Consider the following 19,844-nt stretch of genomic DNA (forward strand, 5'->3'; position numbering starts at 1 on the left):
ATTTCGAAGTACGAACAATAGCGGTGATAAAACCAAAACTCCAATCAACACTAAATATACCGACACTTTGTATAAACTTATTCATACCGCGAGCAGTCAAATGACGGCAAACACCGTTTTCGCTAAAACTCCCTTGTTTTTCAACCGATTTCTACCAAATTTATAGTTTTGAAAAGCTTATAATTCGGCTCAAAAATAGCTTTGAGGTACCATTACCACCCACTGCGCCCGTCTGCCAAGCAAGTTTTTTCGCTGACTTTTCAAAATTCAGAAACTACTTCACTGTTTTATTTATCATATTTTTGTAAAGCATTGTACCGCCAATGCAGTTAGTATCAGTTACATCACTAGAACCGGTATGAAATTCGCTAACAGCTAACTTTGAAAAGTCGTCATAAATTATGTATTTCGTATTTCAAAAATCTAAAGATGCCAAAATGTGACAAATTACGTCCACTTTTCAATTCACTTTTTCAAAATTTTCTACTGTAACAGGAACAGCTTTGGCGGTAGATCGATTGAAAAGTACGTGTTTTACACAACTTTTTTTACATTTTTTGTGGCCATGATCTCAGAAGTTTTTTAAAAAAAATGTTCCATATGTGCAACATATGGATTCTAACTTAGCTTTCTCAGGCACTAAGTGAAATTTTTTTCGAGCACTTAATAACTGATTGACAGCCTTTTTCCTGAATCATGTTTTTTTCATAAAAAAAATTCTTGTACTGTAATTAACTTTAAGTTATTGATAGTGGCTGAAAATTGTCTAAGAACCATATTTGAGTCGAATTATAAGCTTTTCAAAACTATAAATTTGGTAGAAATCGGTTGAAAAACAAGGGAGATTTAGCGAAAACGGTGTTTGCCGTCATTTGACCGCTAGCGGTATGATAGGTATACCTCATGCGTTATTCGAAAACCGCAACATTTAAAAAAAAATTAAAACCGCAAAAATACTAGCATTTCAAAAACAAAAAAAGTCCTGTCGTAAAATTTGCGAAAAAACAATTATATAAAACGTAATCATTGTTTAAAGTTCAAAAACCATTTTACCGCCTCCGGTACGTTTAGTGTTAATATAAGTTTGTCCACTTGCTTGTATGACTATCTCTCATAGTGCGTTACCATAGTTGCCATAGTTACCAAAGGAATTGTTTTATTTTCATAATAAACAAGAATGAGCGCCAAGGATAGGCATGAAGTAAACATGAAAAGTTAGGCTGGCAAATTTTATGAGGTTTTAATTCATATTGAAATTAATTTTTTTTTCAACAAAGTAAAAATAATTATCTGATTGAGCGATTCTATGTGCGTGCTGTGGGTTCTCTGTTAACTCGTCTTCGTTTCAAATCCTCGGGAGTGTTTAATGGGAGTCATCTGGGACCTCTGATATTTCTCCTCTTTATCAATGATATGAATGCTAATCTTGTGTCGGAAAACTGCTATACGCCTCAAAATTTTCCGGACAATCTCCTCGTTAGTCGATTGCTGTGCTCTCCAAAAGAACATTGACAGTCTTCTCACTTGGTGTTACCAGAACGGTATGGCTCCCAACATTACTCAATGTACTATCATTACGTTCACTCGACAACGAAGGCCTCTTAGTTTCGAGTACAACATGTCAACGACTATCCTGAACCGCACATCGGTCGTCAAGGACCTTGGTATTACTTTGGACAGCAAGCTCAGTTTTTCTCAGGATATTTCCACGACAGTAGCCAAAGGTTTTTTGGATCTGGGCTTCATACGACGGAACACGCAGTATTCCAGTGATTTCTCTAGTCTGAAATCGTTATACACCTAGGTTTTTTTTTACACGGTTTTTTTTTACGCGGTTTTTTTTTACACGGCTTTTTTTACACGGTTTTCGGGAATTAACACGGTTTTTTGCCTTTCTAACAGAAAGGTTTGGTTATCGGTCGATTTGAGAGATCATTAATTATGGGTCTTAGACATACCTTTATAGGTACCTATCGACTCAGCTCGACGAGTTCTGTTGATGTCCGTGGATTTGTATGTGCCATTTTAAAAATGTCAAGAACGTTTTTGCGAAACTGGGCTGCACAATTAAAATGATTTTAGTCTCAAAAGAATGCATTTTTTTTCTACACAACCCTTTCAAAAACGGGAAAAAAACAAAATAGTTGAAACCGTTTTCTTTACCAAATACATATCATACTTATTATGGCATAAAAAAAAGTTGCTAGTGGCGCCTCGAAGCAGCAGCACCAGCAATCATTTATAAATTGGAGATAATCAAAATAAAAAAATAATATTTTTATTAACTCGAGAATTGAACCAAAACCCTTCAGATCCAAAGTTGCAAGCGCTATCCAATAAACCATCGGCACGCTTGATAAAGAGCGGCTCAAACTCAAATAGGTAAAAGGCATTACTAAGACGCACCGTGGTCTGGGCAGTTTCTCAGTCTGCTGGGGCAAATACGGCAACAGTGTTTATATCTTACACTTCTTGCTTTTCAATGCAGCAAATGGCGGATGGGCGTTTCCTTCAGAGTCCGCCATGCCTATAGACATTATAATTTCATTTATGAAATTATAGTGTCTAAAGCCATGCCGGGTGTCAACAAAATGCAGAGCCGTACAGGAAACTGCGTTGGGGGGGAATTTATATGAAGATCTTATGACCCTCGTTTTTTTTTACTCGTGTTGAAGAATGAATTTATGTTTTTTTTTTCATTTCTACATACTCATACATAATTTAGATTCAATTTCAGATGCAGAATTCAGATTCAGTTTTCAAATTCAGGATACAGGTTTAGGAATCAGAATTCAGGATTCAAAATTCAGAATTCAAAATTCAGATTCAGAACTCATATTCAGATTCAGAATTTAGATTCAGAATTCAGATTCAGAATTCAGATTAAGAATTCAGATTCAGAATTCAGATTCAGAATTCAGATTCAGAATTCAGATTCAGAATTCAGATTCAGAATTCAGATTCAGAATTCAGATTCAGAATTCAGATTCAGAATTCAGATTCAGAATTCAGATTCAGAATTCAGATTCAGAATTCAGATTCAGAATTCAGATTCAGAATTCAGATTCAGAATTCAGATTCAGAATTCAGATTCAGAATTCAGATTCAGAATTCAGATTCAGAATTCAGATTCAGAATTCAGATTCAGAATTCAGATTCAGAATTCAGATTCAGAATTCAGATTCAGAATTCAGATTCAGAATTCAGATTCAGAATTCAGATTCAGAATTCAGATTCAGAATTCAGATTCAGAATTCAGATTCAGAATTCAGATTCAGAATTCAGATTCAGAATTCAGATTCAGAATTCAGATTCAGAATTCAGATTCAGAATTCAGATTCAGAATTCAGATTCAGAATTCAGATTCAGAATTCAGATTCAGAATTCAGATTCAGAATTCAGATTCAGAATTCAGATTCAGAATTCAGATTCAGAATTCAGATTCAGAATTCAGATTCAGAATTCAGATTCAGAATTCAGATTCAGAATTCAGATTCAGAATTCAGATTCAGAATTCAGATTCAGAATTCAGATTCAGAATTCAGAATCAGAATTCAGATTCAGAATTCAGATTCAGAATTCAGATTCAGAATTCAGATTCAGAATTCAGAATCAGAATTCAGATTCAGAATTCAGATTCAGAATTCAGATTCAGAATTTTTGTAAATTTATTTTCGGCATATCGGTGAAAAATTTAGATTCATGGAGAAAGAATATCAGAATTAAAAATTGATGAAGCTGGATGTTGCGAGGTAAAGTATGGTGTACGTTAATAAATTTTCCTTGCAAAAATGTTCTTTCGCTCTTTTCATCATCCGTAAAATTTCTCCTCACTTTATCAATTTTCAATTCTGGAATTGTTTCTCCAAGAATACCAATTTGCACAGTTTTTGATAAATTTGCGATGACTTAAAGATCATTACGCATGAAAACACGATTTTGTTTTGTGAAAACTTTTTTTCACAATTTTTCTGAAATTAAGTTTGCTGCATACTTTTAGGGGTAAAACCATACTATTAAAAGTTGTAAAATCCGAAATCATAAAAAAAAATTTGGATGAAAGAAATTTCAATGTTGAAAACCGTGTGATGCAAAACAATCAAAATGAGATTTACAAGATTAAGAATTCAGATTCAGAATTCAGATTCAGAATTCAGAATTCAGATTCAGAATTCAGATTCAGAATTCAGATTCAGAATTCAGATTCAGAATTCAGATTCAGAATTCAGATTCAGAATTCAGATTCAGAATTCAGATTCAGAATTCAGATTCAGAATTCAGATTCAGAATTCAGATTCAGAATTCAGATCCAGAATTCAGATTCAGAATTCAGATTCAGAATTCAGATTCAGAATTCAGATTCAGAATTCCGATTCAGAATTCAGATTCAGAATTCAGATTCAGAATTCAGATTCAGAATTCAGATTCAGAATTCAGATTCAGAATTCAGATTCAGAATTCAGATTCAGAATTCAGATTCAGAATTTAGATTCAGAATTCAGATTCAGAATTCAGATTCAGAATTCAGATTCAGAATTCAGATTCAGAATTCAGATTCAGAATTCAGATTCAGAATTCAGATTCAGAATTCAGATTCAGAATTCAGATTCAGAATTCAGATTAAGAATTAAGATTCAGAATTCAGATTCAGAATTCAGAATTCAGATTCAGAATTCAGATTCAGAATTCAGATTCAGAACTCAGATTCAGAATTCAGATTCAGAATTCAGATTCAGAATTCAGATTCAGAATACAGATTTAGAATTCAAATTCAGAGTTCAGATTCAGAATTCAGATTGAGAATTCAGATTTAGAATTCTGATTAAGAATTTGGATTAAAGATCAACCTGGAATTTGAAATTGGAACTTATATTCAAATATTAGACTAAGTGTTGTAACTCAAAATTCAAACTTTAGAATCAGAATAAGATTTCAGATTTAGTTTACAGAATGAGATTAATCATTTAATAGTCATATTACTTTCCCCTCCTTTTGTGGGAATTTTTCCTCTATGCATGGTTGAGCTCTAAAAAAGGTATCATGCTAGGGCACGCGTCACGGCTATCCATCAATATTGTAGTTGGTTTTACTTATTCAGTAAAAAAAAGCATAAAAAAACAGTAAGATTCGAACCGTGACCAGCAACGTGAAAGTTCTGGTTGCTACCACGGCACCATTTCAGCGTGTTATAAATCTTGGAAATTCTACTGTTTAAATACCATTCTTTCCATACATAAAATGAGCTCCTTACATACCAGTTCGCTTTTCCCCAAAAAAACGTATCAGGCATCATTTTTTTATAATGAGATTGGAATTTTTCGTGTTTGAATATCTGAAATCATACTTATATGATTCAGAGGGAAGGAATCTATCATGTATATTCTATATTATTTTATATATTTCCAAATATAATTTAAACTCTGTAAGAAAGGCTCCAATCCACTGTTAAGTGTATTAAATCGGGTTTTTTTACACGGTTTTCGCGAATTAACACGGTTTTTGAGAGAAAATATTCTAAGTCCTTTTCAAAGGAAAACACTTAGAATCTTTTTGAAGTTGGGAAAATCTTATCTCTTAGACTAAGAACATGATACATGAGACCTGAGACCTGGGATATGAGACCTGAGACCTGAGATTTGAGACCTGAGACCTGAGACCTGAGACCTGAGACATGAGACATGAGACCTGAGACATGAAACATTAGAAATTAGACATGAGACCTGAGACCTGGAAACTGAGACAGGGGATATTAGACTTGAGACCTCAGCATGAGACATGAGACCTGAGACCTGAGACCTGAGACCTGAGACATGAGACAAGAGCCATGAAACATGAGACTTTAGACCTGAGACATGGGACATGACACATGAGGCATGAGACATAAGACATGAGACCTGAGGCATGAGACAAGAGCCATGAAACATGAGACCTGAGACATGAGACATGAGACTTTGGACCTGAGACCGGAGACAAGCTACTAGAATTAGTACCGCGAGAAATAAGTTTAGCTCCGATTTCAACATGCGACCCCTCTATTGAAAGGGTTTGACTTGTGGGTGACGAAAAATAGTGTCGCGACTTCGCTAGTACAAGCTACTAGTGTTAGTACCGCGATTAATTAGTTAACCTCCGATTTCAACTTTCGACCGGTCAAGTGAAAGGGTTTGACTTGTAGGTGACGAAAAATAGTGTCGCGACTTCGCTAGTACAAGCTACTAGGGTTAGTACCGCGAGAAATTAGTTGAGCTCCGATTGAGACTTGCGACCCCTCTAGTGAACTGGTTTGACTTGTTGGTGACGAAAAATAGTGTCGCGACTTCGTTAGTACAAGCTACTAGTGTTAGTACCGATAGAAATTATATTAGCTCCGATTTCAACTTGCGACCCCTCTAGTGAAAGGGTTCGACTTGTTGGTGACGAAAAATAGTATCGCGACTTCGCTAGTACAAGTTACTAGTGTTAGTACCGCGAAAATTTAGTTAAGCTCCGATTTCAACTTTCGACCGGTCAAATGTAATGGTTTGACTTGTAGGTAACGAAAAATAGCGTCGCGACTTCGCTAGTACAAGCTACTAGGGTTAGTACCGGTAGAAATTAGATTAGCTCCGATTTCAACTTTCGATCGTTCAAGTGAAAGGGCTTCACTTTTAGGTGATGAAAAATAGTGTCGCGAGCTCGCTAGTACAAGCTCTAGGGTTGAAACTAATTTCTACCTGTACAAACCCTAGTAGCTTGTACTAGCGAAGTCGCGACACTATTTTTCGTCACCTACAAGTCAAACCCTTTCACTAGAGGGGTCGCAAGTCTCAATCGGAGCTCAACTAATTTCTCGTGGTACTAACCCTAGTAGCTTGTACTAGCGAAGTCGCGACACTATTTTTCGTCATCTACAAAACAAACCCTTTCACTTGACCGGTCGAAAGTTGAAATCGGAGCTCAACTAATTTATCGCGGTACTAAAACTAGTAGCTTGTACTAGCGATGTCGCGACACTATTTTTCGTCACCAACAAGTCAAACCCTTTCACTAGAGGGGTCGCAAGTTGAAATCGGAGCTAATATAATTTCTATCGGTACTAACCCTAGTAGCTTGTACTAGCGATTTCGCGACACTATTTTTCGTCACCAACAAGTCAAACCCTTTCACTAGAGGGGTCGCAAGTCTAAATCGGAGCTTAACCAATTTATCGCGGTACTAACACTAGTAGCTTGTACTAGCGAACTCGCGACACTATTTTTCGTCCCCTACAAGTCAAACCCTTTCACTAGAGGGGTCGCAAGTCTCAATCGGAGCTCAACTAATTTCTCGCGGTACTAACCCTAGTAGCTTGTACTAGCGAAGTCGCGACACTATTTTTCGTCACCAACAAGTCAAACCCTTTCACTAGAGGGGTCGCAAGTTGAAATCGGAGCTAATATAATTTTTCGCGGTAATAACACTAGTAGCTTGTCTCAGGTCTAAAGTCTCATGTCTCAGGTCTAATCTTTCATGGCTCTTGTCTCATACCTCAGGTCTCATGTCTTATGTCTCATATTTCATGTCTCAGGTCTCATATCTCATGTCTCATGTCTCATGTCTCAGGTCTCAGGTCTCAGGTGTCATGTCTCAGGTCCCATGTCTCATGTCTCAGGTCTCAGGTCTTGTGTTTTATGTCTTAGGTTTCTAGTCTCAGGTCTTAGGTCTAATGTCCCATGACTTTGGTCTCATTCTGCAGGTCTCAGGTCTCATGTCTCAGATCTCAGGTCCCTGGACTTAGGTCTCAGGTGTCATGTCTAAAGTCTCAGGTCTCATGTCTCTAGTCTACATTCTCAAGTCCAGGTCTCAAGTCTCAAGTCTCAGGTCTCAGGTCTTAAGTGTCAGTACTTCAGAGCTGCAGAATTCGAATGGTCTTTTTTTACACGGTTTTCGGGAATTCACACGGGTTTTTTTTACACGGTTTTCGGGAATTAACACGGTTTTTTTTTACACGGTTTTTTTTACGCGGTACGTATATCAGTGTAAAAAAAAAACCTTACTGTATTGTGCTCTAGTGCGCAACATTCTAGAGTTTGGAGTGTAAATTTGGGCACCATATCAGGCTGCACAATCGAAGAAAATCGGAAAATCGAGAAAGTACAACGATGCTTCGTCAGATACGCATTACGTCAGCTACCAAGGAATAACGAATTTGAGCTCCCAACTTACGAACAACGGTGCTTACTACTAAATCTACCGACGCTGGCATCAAGGCGCGTTTTCCTACAACGATTTTTTATTTTGGACATCATGCAGAATAACGTGGATTGTCCCAAATTGATGTCGCTCCTGCCTTTAACGTCATTATCACTAAAATACTGAAAAGTTAATATGAACGACCCCTTTTTCCAGCCCCTTACACATAATTTGATGCCTCAAATCGATTGCACGTCATTCAAAATTATCGTGTACCTATTTTCAGCTGAATACAACGTATAATAACGTCAATATCGCAAAAACCGCGAACAGTTAGTATGGACGACCCCATTGGATGATCCCTTACACAAAATTTGCTACCTCTAATCGATTGGTCGTCTTTGAAAACACTCATGTTCAAACTTTCATCACAATCCGAAAAAAAAATATCGGTAATATCACAAAAACAATATTTGTCTTGTATGGACGACCCCCTTCAGAGGGGGTCATCCGAAAATCTGAGAATATTCCTGGTCCTAATGAGCATCCATGTCAAATTTCAGCTTTCTCACTCTTGAGACGGCTGAGCCTATAGAAGACAAACAAGCAAATAAACAAACAAACAAACATACAGAAGTTGCTTTTTATACATATAGATTATGAAAATTTGAACTTTCGAGTACCCTGAACATTTTACTTTTTTCCTATATAGTCAAAGCAAAAGCAGCCCAAGTTGTTTTCCCACAAGGTACTGAACGAACTTCATGCATTTACATAAGAGTAAGAGCAAAGTAAATTAATAGCTATGCTGGATGTCAAATTTTCATAGCTTTGTAAAGCGACCATATCAAATAAGCTGAAATTTTGTATCAGACATACCACAAGATTCTGAAAATGTCACAGATAGCTGAGGATATTTAGATTTTACTGAAAATATTTGACCCAAAAACATTAACAAAGAATAGAATTCAACTAAAATTAAGTAAGGATTTATTCACATAATACTGTCGAATACTTAGGCAACAATCAGCTTCTGGTTGACGGCGTGTCCTACCAGTGGAGCAACATGAACTGATCCTGGATTGGCAGCGACATACTTGGCAGCAACGATTGGAGCACCATGAGCAACATAGTTGTTGTATCCATGTCCATAACCATATCCGACTAAAGGAAGTCCCCATGGATTAACTTTGACAACGTTGGCCTGAACAACAGTTGGCTTTGCTCCATACCATCCATTTCCGTTAACCCAGGCATTGTCATAGATAGAGCTAACTCCTGGCCAGGATCCATGGCTGGAAGAGAAAGGATAAGACACCAAGCTCTTAGAGTTCCAGTTGTTCCATCCATTGTTCCATGCGTTGTTTCCATAGTTCAATCCGTTCCAAGAGTTCCATCCCAGGTTGTTGACGGAATCCCAGGTTGGCTCAACATAACCGCAATGTGCAGCAACGACCAGGGACAGCAAGGTGATAATAGCCTGAAGGAGATTTAATTGATTGTTTGATGAAATACAACATAGATGCTTTTTAGGCACTTAACAAACCTTCATGATTTTAATCTATTGAGCCGAATTGCAATTGTTTGATGATTAAGATGTCAACCGAGAATGTGTAGACTCGGGCGAACCTATGTGAATTTATATCAATCCATCACTTAAAAAAATGAATGAAAGGATGCGAAATTGAAGTCAGTAGGTTTGAGGCGTCAACCGATGAACCTTCGAAAGGAGGAAGCGATTGGAAAGAAACTTTTCAGTTTCCATTTCATTTCACAAAGCTGAGCCAGGATATAAAAAGGCACCAAACGAGTGGCAAGGCACATTCAAAGTCGTCAGCACTTGAAAGCAACCAGTTGCTCCCAAATTCAATCAACCATAACAATGAAGGTAATTTTCATCGAATTGGTTCAAATCTGCTGGTTCATTAATTACAATTTTTCTTCAAGGCATTCGTCGCATTCTTCGTTGCTACTTTGGCCGTTGCTGCCCAAGCCGGATATGTCGAGAACTCGTGGCCAGTCAACTCCCTGGGATGGAACTCCTGGAACAACGGATGGAACAATGGATGGAATGAGTGGAACAACTGGAACACCAAGGGTCTGGTTTCGTATCCTTATTCTTCCGTTCATGGATCCTGGCCAGCAGTGAACTCCGTGTATGACAATGCCTGGGTTAACGGAAATGGATGGTATGGAGCGAAGCCAACCGTTGTTCAGGCCAATGTTGCTAAGGTAAATCCATGGGGACTTTCATGGGCCGGATATGGTTATGGACAAGGATACAACAACTATGTTGCTCATGGTGCTGAAGTCGTTGCTGCCAAGTATGTTGCTGCCAATCCAGGATCAGTTCATGTTGCTCCACTTGTTGGACACGCTGTCAACCAGAAGCTGATCGTTGCTTGAATCAATTGATCAATAAAAATATTTTGATATTGAAAAAGTTTTTTTTTTGTCATGGTGAGAAATGTTTGTGAAAATGTCTGCTTTCAATGCCTAATGCCCAAGTATTGTTGTTGGAAAATTATTTTGTTCCGATTATAGTCGTTATACGATTTTTATGGCATTCACGATTTTATATCAACAATGCAGTTGGTGGACAGTTATTGAAAAACTTATCCACTACAACTGTGTTCAATGTTAACTCTTGAGCTCAAACTTGCACGAAAATTGACTCATAAGGCACTACAAGCTTATTTGATGAATGATTTTTCGGAACTGTGAGAGGATAGAATTTTTTGTAAACAAAAAAAACCAATACATACATACTTATGTTTAGCAGAAACAGTTTATTTATCAACATAATTGCAAATATACAAGCGCATATATTTTAGCTCTTGATTCATGTCACAATATGCAGGGATCCTGGAGTGGCAGCGTCGTGCTTAAATGACTGACGGTTGTTTACGAAGTTTTCAGCATTCAACGTCCAAGGATTTCCACGAGCGTTGAGACCATTGAATTGTCCATTTAACGTCCCATATGGTAATCCGTTGTTTGCTCCAAAACCTCCCCAGTTCGGCGAATTGATGCCGTATGGAAACGCTCCGTAAGCTCCACGAGCTATGTTCGGATTAACTCCATATGGTCCATACGAATGTGGCCCACAATGAAGGTTTGTCACTGGATTTAGGCCAACATTGTTCCAGCCGAACCCTTCGAACGGACTATTTGGACCAATTGCTCTTGCATTCCAGGGATTCAAAGACTGTAAGTTCGTCTGAGCAGCAGGAATTCCACCAGGATGAGCACAAACAGCTGCCAGTGCCATTGAAATAATAACGATGAACTGCAACAATGAATTTAACATGAAAGGGATTGCAATTTTGTAATATTTAGATAAACTTACCTTCATGATTGAAAAAAAAAAATACACAGAAGAACTTGATGATTGATGAGATTGTTCGTCAGAAGATCTGCTGCGAAACTGTGATTGACGAAGAGAGCACAGTGGTTTTTAAACGATTTGAAAAATGTTTGGTTCATTTAGCTTTGAATCAGTTTGATGATGATTTTCTTAGCGTGAAATCAATCAAGGTGTTCCCATGGCGGACTGATATTTGGTTACTGAAAATTTCAGTTGAAATAAAATCAATCAGGGTTTCTTGAATCTATTCTCGAATTTTGATTATTATCCGCATCAGACTACAGATAAACGGAAACTAATTAATTTGGCTACCAAAGTTTTGTTAGATATAAATATTGCTTTTGGTTTGCTAAAAAAAAGTTCTCTCAAAGTTTTATGAGGCTGCCGATAAATCAACTTACAATAATAAATAAATAGTCGATTCTGTCAAGGTTTGGGACGATCTTTCAAATGGCTCTCGCAGCAGTGCATGCCCAATATGGAGGATAGTCTGGAACCTGGCCCAATACCAATGGATGGAACAACGATCTCTGGAACTCAAATGTCTTCAACGGTTTCCCGAGTCCTTACAGTGCAAATAGTCCCTTCGACTGGAGTGGTTGGAACAGCTGGAGTGGTGCCGGTGTGAGCTTTGTCATTGAGCCTGCTTACGGAAACTATCCTTATGAAGCAAACGCATGGAGTTGACCAAATGGTAACGCACGATATGCTCGGGCTAATCCTTGAGGAACGCCATAGGGGAACTATGGCTGGAACCAGGGTGACAAATATTCGTCTCAATCAGGGTTGCCAACATTTATTTTTAAAAATCAGTGAACTGGTGAAATAAAAATCAGGCAAAATCAGGCTACGATAAAGTAACGGAAATTTCGCTAAAAGTGATGACCTTTTTTTTTACTCACCGCTCCTCATTTTGTCTCTAATATGTGTTGTGAGCCTACTTGGTTGAATAATTTTACTGAATCGAAGCATCAAAGCAATCGAAAGATATCCTTTGATTCTCATTTTTAAATAAGAATTCAAGGGAATCTTTCGATTGCTTTGATTTACCCACATTTCCACTTTTTCTCTTCAGCAATGGTACCTAATCCAGTTCCGTATTACCCATTTTTATCACATTCGCAAAAATCAGGCAAAATCAGGCATACCTTCAAAAAATCAGGCAAATTCAATGGCTTTTCAGGTTGTCAGGCAGAGCCTCGAAAAATCAGATAATACCTGAAAAATCGGGCACATTGGCATCTCTGGTCTCAATCATTGAAAGCCGAACTCAACACAAGGTCAAAGTAGCGCAACACTTATTCCTGTCACAATGAAGCTTTTCGATTTTCAAGCTCACATGAAGGCATCATTGCTGTCAGTCTTTTCCAATTGAACGAATACTAGCCCGGCTTTCAGTCCAATAGGAATGAAGGCTGGAAACCGCCTTTCAGTTTTCTATGACTGTGCGCTGTTCATATTCATATTCATTTGAAAGGCAGTCATTTTCAGTCATGAAGGATTGAAAGAGCGCCAGAGAACGCTTGAACACAGCAGCAAAAACAAAAAACTACTGCGTGCGGTGCATGCAAATTCGATTGCACACAAAATTGTTGTTGTGTGTTTCAGGCCCGTGCGAAGGACCCGCTCATGGGGGGGGTTTTCAAAATTCAAAATCAATATTTTCAAAATTTTGAATCATTGCTCTTTCCGGCAAGTCATCAATAAATTGTTTAAAATTATGTTCCTTATTTTGAGCTAGAGATTTGCTTAAAAATAAAAACTGAGCAATCAAGTTTACAAATCTAACATAAATTTTTCAGAAAATACAGAAAACGAATGCGATTTAAAATTTTGAATGAAACCAGGGTTTAAAGCTTCGAACATAAGAATAATAGAAATTAAATTCATCAATTTTAACCCAGATTTGAAAAGCACTTAAATCCGAATTCTAAAATAAATTTCAAACCAGGGAAGAAAATTATCATGATTTGGAATTGTTCAGCAAATCTATTATCATTGTTGTTTATTAATCGTCGAAATTACATTCCTGTTTCTCATTTTTTTTTCCATTGAAGGCTTGATTGAAAAACTCCGCTTTTTTAAATTTGAAGGAATATTGAATTAGGTACTATTTGAATTGTGAAATCTTGATTAAGAAAAAAATCCATTTTGAACTTGAGAGAATTTATTTAAAACACATATGTTCCTACTTGATGATTAAATTAATTTTGATAAAAAGAAGAATATCAATTTTACTTCAAGAGTTCTAGTTATCAAAATCAAAGATAACATTATTTTTTATTTCGTCCAGTTATAAACCTAAAAGACTGAAATAGTTCATTTCTGAAGTTCACAAGAATTATGTCATATATTGATAAAACAACATGTTCAGTTCATCATTGAAAGCTTCTATTGCCAAAGTACAGGTTGGGAAATGGGTGATTTCTCGAATGATCAATAAGAAACTTATAAAAAAAATTTAAAGTTTTGTGGTTAATATTGAAAGCACAAAGCAAATACTTATTTAAAAAATGTCGTGCATTAAAATTTTGCTTTAAAGTTTCTACTTCGAATAATTTCGAATCTTTGCATAAATTATAAAATCAAATATTTAAAAAAGATTATTTAAAGGAATGAAAATAAGTAAAACCCCTATAAATTTTCAAGTGCAAGTTTTATAGTTTAAAGTTTCGAGCTCTGAATATTTTGTAGCCGTCAATTGAAATACTGAGTCCTAAAAAGAACAAAAGATAGAAACTATTAAAACTATTTTAAAAGAAATTAAAAATGTTTGACTATAAAAATCGGTAAATTCATGTGAAAATTAAAAATAAAAAACCATAAAATTTGTTTACTTTATTTGAATATTAAAACAAAATAAGACATTAAAAAGGGTACGTTTCTAGTATTAATGATATAGAGTTTATAAGTATAAAATGAATCAGTTTTAAGTGAAATCAATCATAGATCACTGATGCTATAACAAATCTCCATAAAATTGTAAAAAAAAACTGATTGCTTATTTGTGTATTATATTTTAATTTATTTCGGAATGATAATGTTGATGGTGATGATGATGCATGATTAAATAAGTATAGTTCTACAGTTTTTATAATCTTGGAATAAATCATTAAATGCATGTCCGACTATAGTGAAGAAATTTAAAATAGAAAAGATATTATTTCATTTTACCAATTTGTTGAAACCTGCATTTGATTTTAGCTTAAAAATATCTGAAATTAAATTTGATTTAAATGGAGTGAAGTGAATAAGTAGAAAACTGCTATAACTTTTTTCGCTGAAACCAAATAAAGATGCGATCTAGGGGAAAGTGGATAATTGATTTGAAGCCTTTTTTAAATCTTTTGTTATGTTTTAAAATTTTGTCAAAAAAGTAAAAAAGATATTCTTAAACAATTTTCATCTATTTTCAAAAGTGATTTAAAAAACAAATCTCTTAGACAAAAACCTAATTGCAAATTTAATTTATGGCACCCAAATTATTCAAAATCTTCTCTTCTTCGCACTTAGGAAAAATGTAAAATTTGAGGCCTTGAAAAATTTGTCAAAAACTTTTTGGATATGAAGTTTAGGATTCAAATAATGAGAAACCCAAAATACAATTGAGGCTGATATTGGTTTCTTGAGGAATATTTCATATCAGCATAAAATTTGGAATGACATTTACCCTTTTTTATAATCAAAGTGGCTAGTGGCTAGTTATAAAGTCATTGATACTAGGATTTTGTTTTTATTTAGCAAAATCTGTTGACTATCGTAAGTGGCTACCAACTTGTGATGTGTAAAATTAGTTTTCTATGAATGAATTTCGAAGTTCAAATGGTTGGTTTCAAATTTTGAACTTGTTTAATTACACTCTTAGTGAAAACCCATTTTAAACACGAGCTAAGGGTTTTGTGTGTCAAGAATTGAGTTTCAATACAAAAGGTATTAACTGAAGTGCAAATCGAAATCTACAATTGATTGGTTTCAATTCGTGAATGTCATATAGTGCCATAAAATGAAATGTCATAGGCCTAGAGAGTGATTTAAGATTAAATTCCGCCGTGGGCGAGGCGAATTTCTGACATGTTTGTCAACATTTACTTTAAAACACCTTTTGGGATCAAGTGGTTTTCCGGTAAATTCATTTCTTGTACTGAAAATTTTACTTGGAAAAAATCTCCATGGGGGGGGGGGGGGTTAAACCCCTAAAACCCCCCCCATTCGCACGGCCTTGGTGTGTTTGTTGCTTTCAGTGATTATCTTGGAATTAAGGATTGTTTTGGCATACACAGACGTTTATCTTTCCAATTGTAGTTACATGTCATAGATATTCAAAATATAACAAAAAAAACATTAAACCAATTTTTGGTTATCTTTCGTTTTGAAAAATAATGATATTCAAACAATGTCCTCAGTAGGCGACGGACTACACGATTTCGATTACAGCTATCGTATAAAACATCTCGTAGTGCCTATTTATTCTGAATATGAAGAAAAAAAATATTCAGGAAGCGAAAATTTTCATCAAGGACCTGCAAAAATATTCATGAAAATAAACATCAATCATCTTCAATTGAATATGACTGGAGCGGCTTTCAAATGAATTTGAAAGTATTTTGACAGGAAATGAATACGGTTAAAAGCTTCTTTACTTTGAAGGCTACGAATATGAAAGCTATTTGAAAGAATTGAATTTGACAGAGAGGATGCTGTCAGTTGAGTGAAGATTGAGCTTTGGCTGTGAAAATTTTGAACATTGGTTGAGATCATCTTCCATTTTTTTTAATAATAACATTAGGACATTTTCCTGGGTAAAAAAGTGCCTTGTCGTCCGCAAAAAGTCTTGGTATTCCATGAAATGGCAGGTTAATAGTATCATTGATGTACAAAAGAAATAGGATTGGTTCAATGTTGCTACCTTGCGGAACACCAACTTCAATTCTCCCTAAGGAACTTGATTCCTCATCAATACGGACAATTTTTTATCTTTCTGATAGATAACTGCAAATCAAGTTGTTTGTGATACCTCTGAGGCCAAAACATTCGAGTTTTTTTAGAAGTATTTCAGTTTTCAGTATAGTTTTTTATTCAATGTATCTCAATTAGGCAACGATCAGCTTCTGGTTAACGGCATGTCCAACGAGTGGAGCAACATGAACTGATCCTGGATTGGCAGCAACATACTTGGCAGCAACGACTGGAGCACCATGAGCAACATAGTTGTTGTATCCATGTCCATAGCCATATCCGGCCCATGGAAGTCCCCACGGGTTGACCTTGGCAACGTTGGCCTGAACAACAGTTGACTTCGTTCCATACCATCCGTTTCCGTTAACCCAAGCGTTGTCATAGACGGAGGTCACTGCTGGCCAGGATCCATGAACGGAAGAATAAGGATACGAAACCAGACCCTTGTTGTTCCAGTTGTTCCATTCATTCCATCCATTGTTCCATCCGTTGTTCCAGGAGTTCCATCCCAGGGAGTTGATTGGCCATGAGTTCTCAACATATCCGGCTTGAGTGGCAACAGCCAAGCTAGCTACCAAGAATGCGATGAATACCTTTTTTAAAAAGAACAATTATTATTAAAATTTAAATTTGTATAATATTTCTTCACTTAAATTGTCACCAACCTTCATAGTGATGGGTTGAGCTAAAGAGCGACTGTAACTTGAAATGAGCACTGGATGAATGTGATGTTTACTGCTGAATTTTCCACCATTTATATACAGACTTGGGCATAGCTTTAGTACCTGATAAAAGTAAGGAAGAAAATCGTTTCCAATAACATCCTTTTTCTTGGTAGCTGTGATTCATAATGACCAATGCCGGTTCAAATACAATGAAATTGTCTGAGTTTTGAAAATAAAGTTTAGTTCAAAAAATAAAATCACTTAAAAGAGCGTGTATTTTACACTTTGACACATACAAATTTCTAAATTATACATATAAGAATGTATACATAAATTTGAATTTCCTTTTTGGAAAGACTTACGATCACACAGTCTAAATGAAAAAGTAATTGGAAACACCTTCCATTTTCCATTTTCTGCTAAATGGACCGACTAGAATATAAAAGGTCACGCAGCGAGCAGCAAAAATCATACTCAGTCTGCAGCACTTTGAAGCAAACAGTTGCTCTCAAATTCAACCATCCATAACACAATGAAGGTAAGTTTTACGAAAAAAAAATTTTTACAAGACGAACTCATTGACCAAATTGCATCTTTCCAAAACAGGCATTCGTCGCATTCCTGGTAGCTACATTGGCAGTTGCCACTCAAGCCGGATACGTCGAGAACTCGTGGCCAATCAACTCCTTGGGATGGAACTCCTGGAACAACGGATGGAACAATGGATGGAATGAATGGAACAACTGGAACAACAAGGGTCTGGTTTCGTATCCTTATTCTTCCGTTCATGGATCCTGGCCAGCAGTGACCTCCGTCTATGACAACGCTTGGGTTAACGGAAATGGATGGTATGGAGCGAAGCCAACTGTCGTTCAGGCCAATGTTGCCAAGGGTAATCAGTGGGGACTTCCATGGGCCGGATATGGCTATGGACAAGGATACAACAACTATGTTGCTCATGGTGCTCCAGTCGTTGCTGCCAAGTATGTTGCTGCCAATCCAGGATCAGTTCATGTTGCTCCACTTGTTGGACATGCCGTGAACCAGAAACTGATCGTTGCTTGAATCAATTGATCAATAAAAATATTTTGATATTGAAAAAGTTTTTTTTTGTCATGGTGAGAAATGTTTGTGAAAATGTCTGCTTTCAATGCCTAATGCCCAAGTATTGCTGTTTGAAGATTATTTTGTTTCGATTCGAACTCTAGGAAATCGACTCATAAGGTATCACAAGCTTATTTGATGAATTTATTATTAAGTTTTATTAGTGACACTTTACCATCTTCGTGGCATTCGTGTCATTTATTTGATGAATGATTTATTTGAACTGTGAGAAGATAGAATTTTTACTAAACAAAAAAAACCAATGCTTACATAGATACTTTTGTTTAGCAGAAACAGTTTATTTATCAACATTATTACAAAATAACAAAAGCATGAATTTCTTTTGAATTTTGACTTATGTCACAATATGCAGGGATCCTGGAGTGGCAGCGATGTGTTTGAATGACTGACGATTGTAAGCGAAGTTTTCAGCGTTCAATGTCCAAGGATTTCCAAGGGAGTTGAGACCATTGAATTGACCATTTAACGTCCCATATGGTAATCCGTTGTTTGCTCCAAAACCTCCCCAGTTCGGCGAATTGATGCCGTATGGAAACGCTCCGTAAGCTCCATGAGCGGTGTTCGGATTAACTCCATATGGCCCACAATGAAGGTTTGTCACTGGATTCAGGCCAAAATTGTTCCAGCCGAACCTCCCAAACGAACCATTTGGACCATAAACTCTTGCATTCCAGGGATTCAAAGTTGAACTATGAAAGTTCGTCTGAGCAGCAGGAATTCCACCAGGATGAGCACAAACAGCTGCCAGTGCCATTGAAATAATAACGATGAACTGCAACAATTTATTTATATAACATGAAAGGGATTGCAATTTTGTTATAAATTAATAATTTTACCTTCATGATTGGAAAAAACACACAGATTCTTGTTGATTGATGAGATTGTTCTGCTGAGAAGATTTGCTGTGAAACTGTGATTGACGAAGAGAGCACAGTGGTTTTTAAACGATTCGAAAAAGGCTTGGTTCATTTAGCTTTGAAACAGTTTGTTGATGATCTCCTTTGCGTGAAATCAATCAAGGTTTTCCCATGGCGAACTGATATTTGATTATTGAAAATTTCAGTTGAAATGAATTCAATCAGCGTGGCTGGTATCTAAGATCAAATTTGGATTGATATCTTCATCAGACTACAGATAAATGAAAACTTATTAGTTAGGCTACTAAAGTTTTGTTAAAATATCAATTTCACTTTTTCTTTGCTAAAAATAAAAGTTCTTTTAAAGTCTTCTGTAACTGCTGATAAACCAATTCTTATTTTAACAGTGAAACGACTGATATTTAATAAAATTTTAATATTGAATTCTGTTTAAGTTAAATTGATCTTCTCAATGGCTCGCGCAGTAGCGCATTCGAAATACCGTCAAACGGGGCATCATGCAACAGCGGGGTTCGATGCAACATTTATATAACACTACATTAAATCAATTTTTAATTTAATGTATTGTTATAAAGTTATCTTTTAATGATCACAAAATGATGATGACATAATTTCTCACATTTTAAGCTAGTTTTATTAAGTTTTTCATTTTTATTTAAAATTTGAAAAATCGAGCAATAAACGTACAAATTTGAACATTTT

The 19,844-nt window shown here is 36.1% G+C and overlaps 3 protein-coding genes across 3 annotated transcripts; 2 read left to right on the forward strand and 1 right to left on the reverse strand.

Annotated features, from left to right (window-relative positions):
- Positions 1 to 9,990: 9,990 nt before the first annotated feature.
- Positions 9,991 to 10,557, forward strand: LOC129741262 (uncharacterized). The gene is made up of 2 exons (XM_055732975.1): positions 9,991 to 10,039; positions 10,099 to 10,557. Exons 1-2 carry the CDS (start codon positions 10,034 to 10,036, stop codon positions 10,555 to 10,557), a joined length of 465 nt encoding a protein of 154 aa, XP_055588950.1. The 5' UTR covers positions 9,991 to 10,033.
- Positions 10,558 to 16,608: 6,051 nt separating this feature from the next.
- Positions 16,609 to 17,178, reverse strand: LOC129741263 (uncharacterized). The gene is made up of 2 exons (XM_055732976.1): positions 17,140 to 17,178; positions 16,609 to 17,067 (listed from the first exon to the last, which is right to left on the reverse strand). The coding sequence occupies exons 1-2, from the start codon at positions 17,143 to 17,145 to the stop codon at positions 16,609 to 16,611; spliced, it is 465 nt and encodes a 154-aa protein (XP_055588951.1). The 5' UTR covers positions 17,146 to 17,178.
- Positions 17,179 to 17,620: 442 nt separating this feature from the next.
- LOC129741264 (uncharacterized) lies at positions 17,621 to 18,204 on the forward strand. Its single transcript, XM_055732977.1, has 2 exons — positions 17,621 to 17,677; positions 17,746 to 18,204. The coding sequence occupies exons 1-2, from the start codon at positions 17,672 to 17,674 to the stop codon at positions 18,202 to 18,204; spliced, it is 465 nt and encodes a 154-aa protein (XP_055588952.1). The 5' UTR covers positions 17,621 to 17,671.
- Positions 18,205 to 19,844: the final 1,640 nt, after the last annotated feature.

This window comes from Uranotaenia lowii, chromosome 2 (assembly GCF_029784155.1).
Source record: "Uranotaenia lowii strain MFRU-FL chromosome 2, ASM2978415v1, whole genome shotgun sequence".
NCBI lineage: Eukaryota > Metazoa > Arthropoda > Insecta > Diptera > Culicidae > Uranotaenia > Uranotaenia lowii.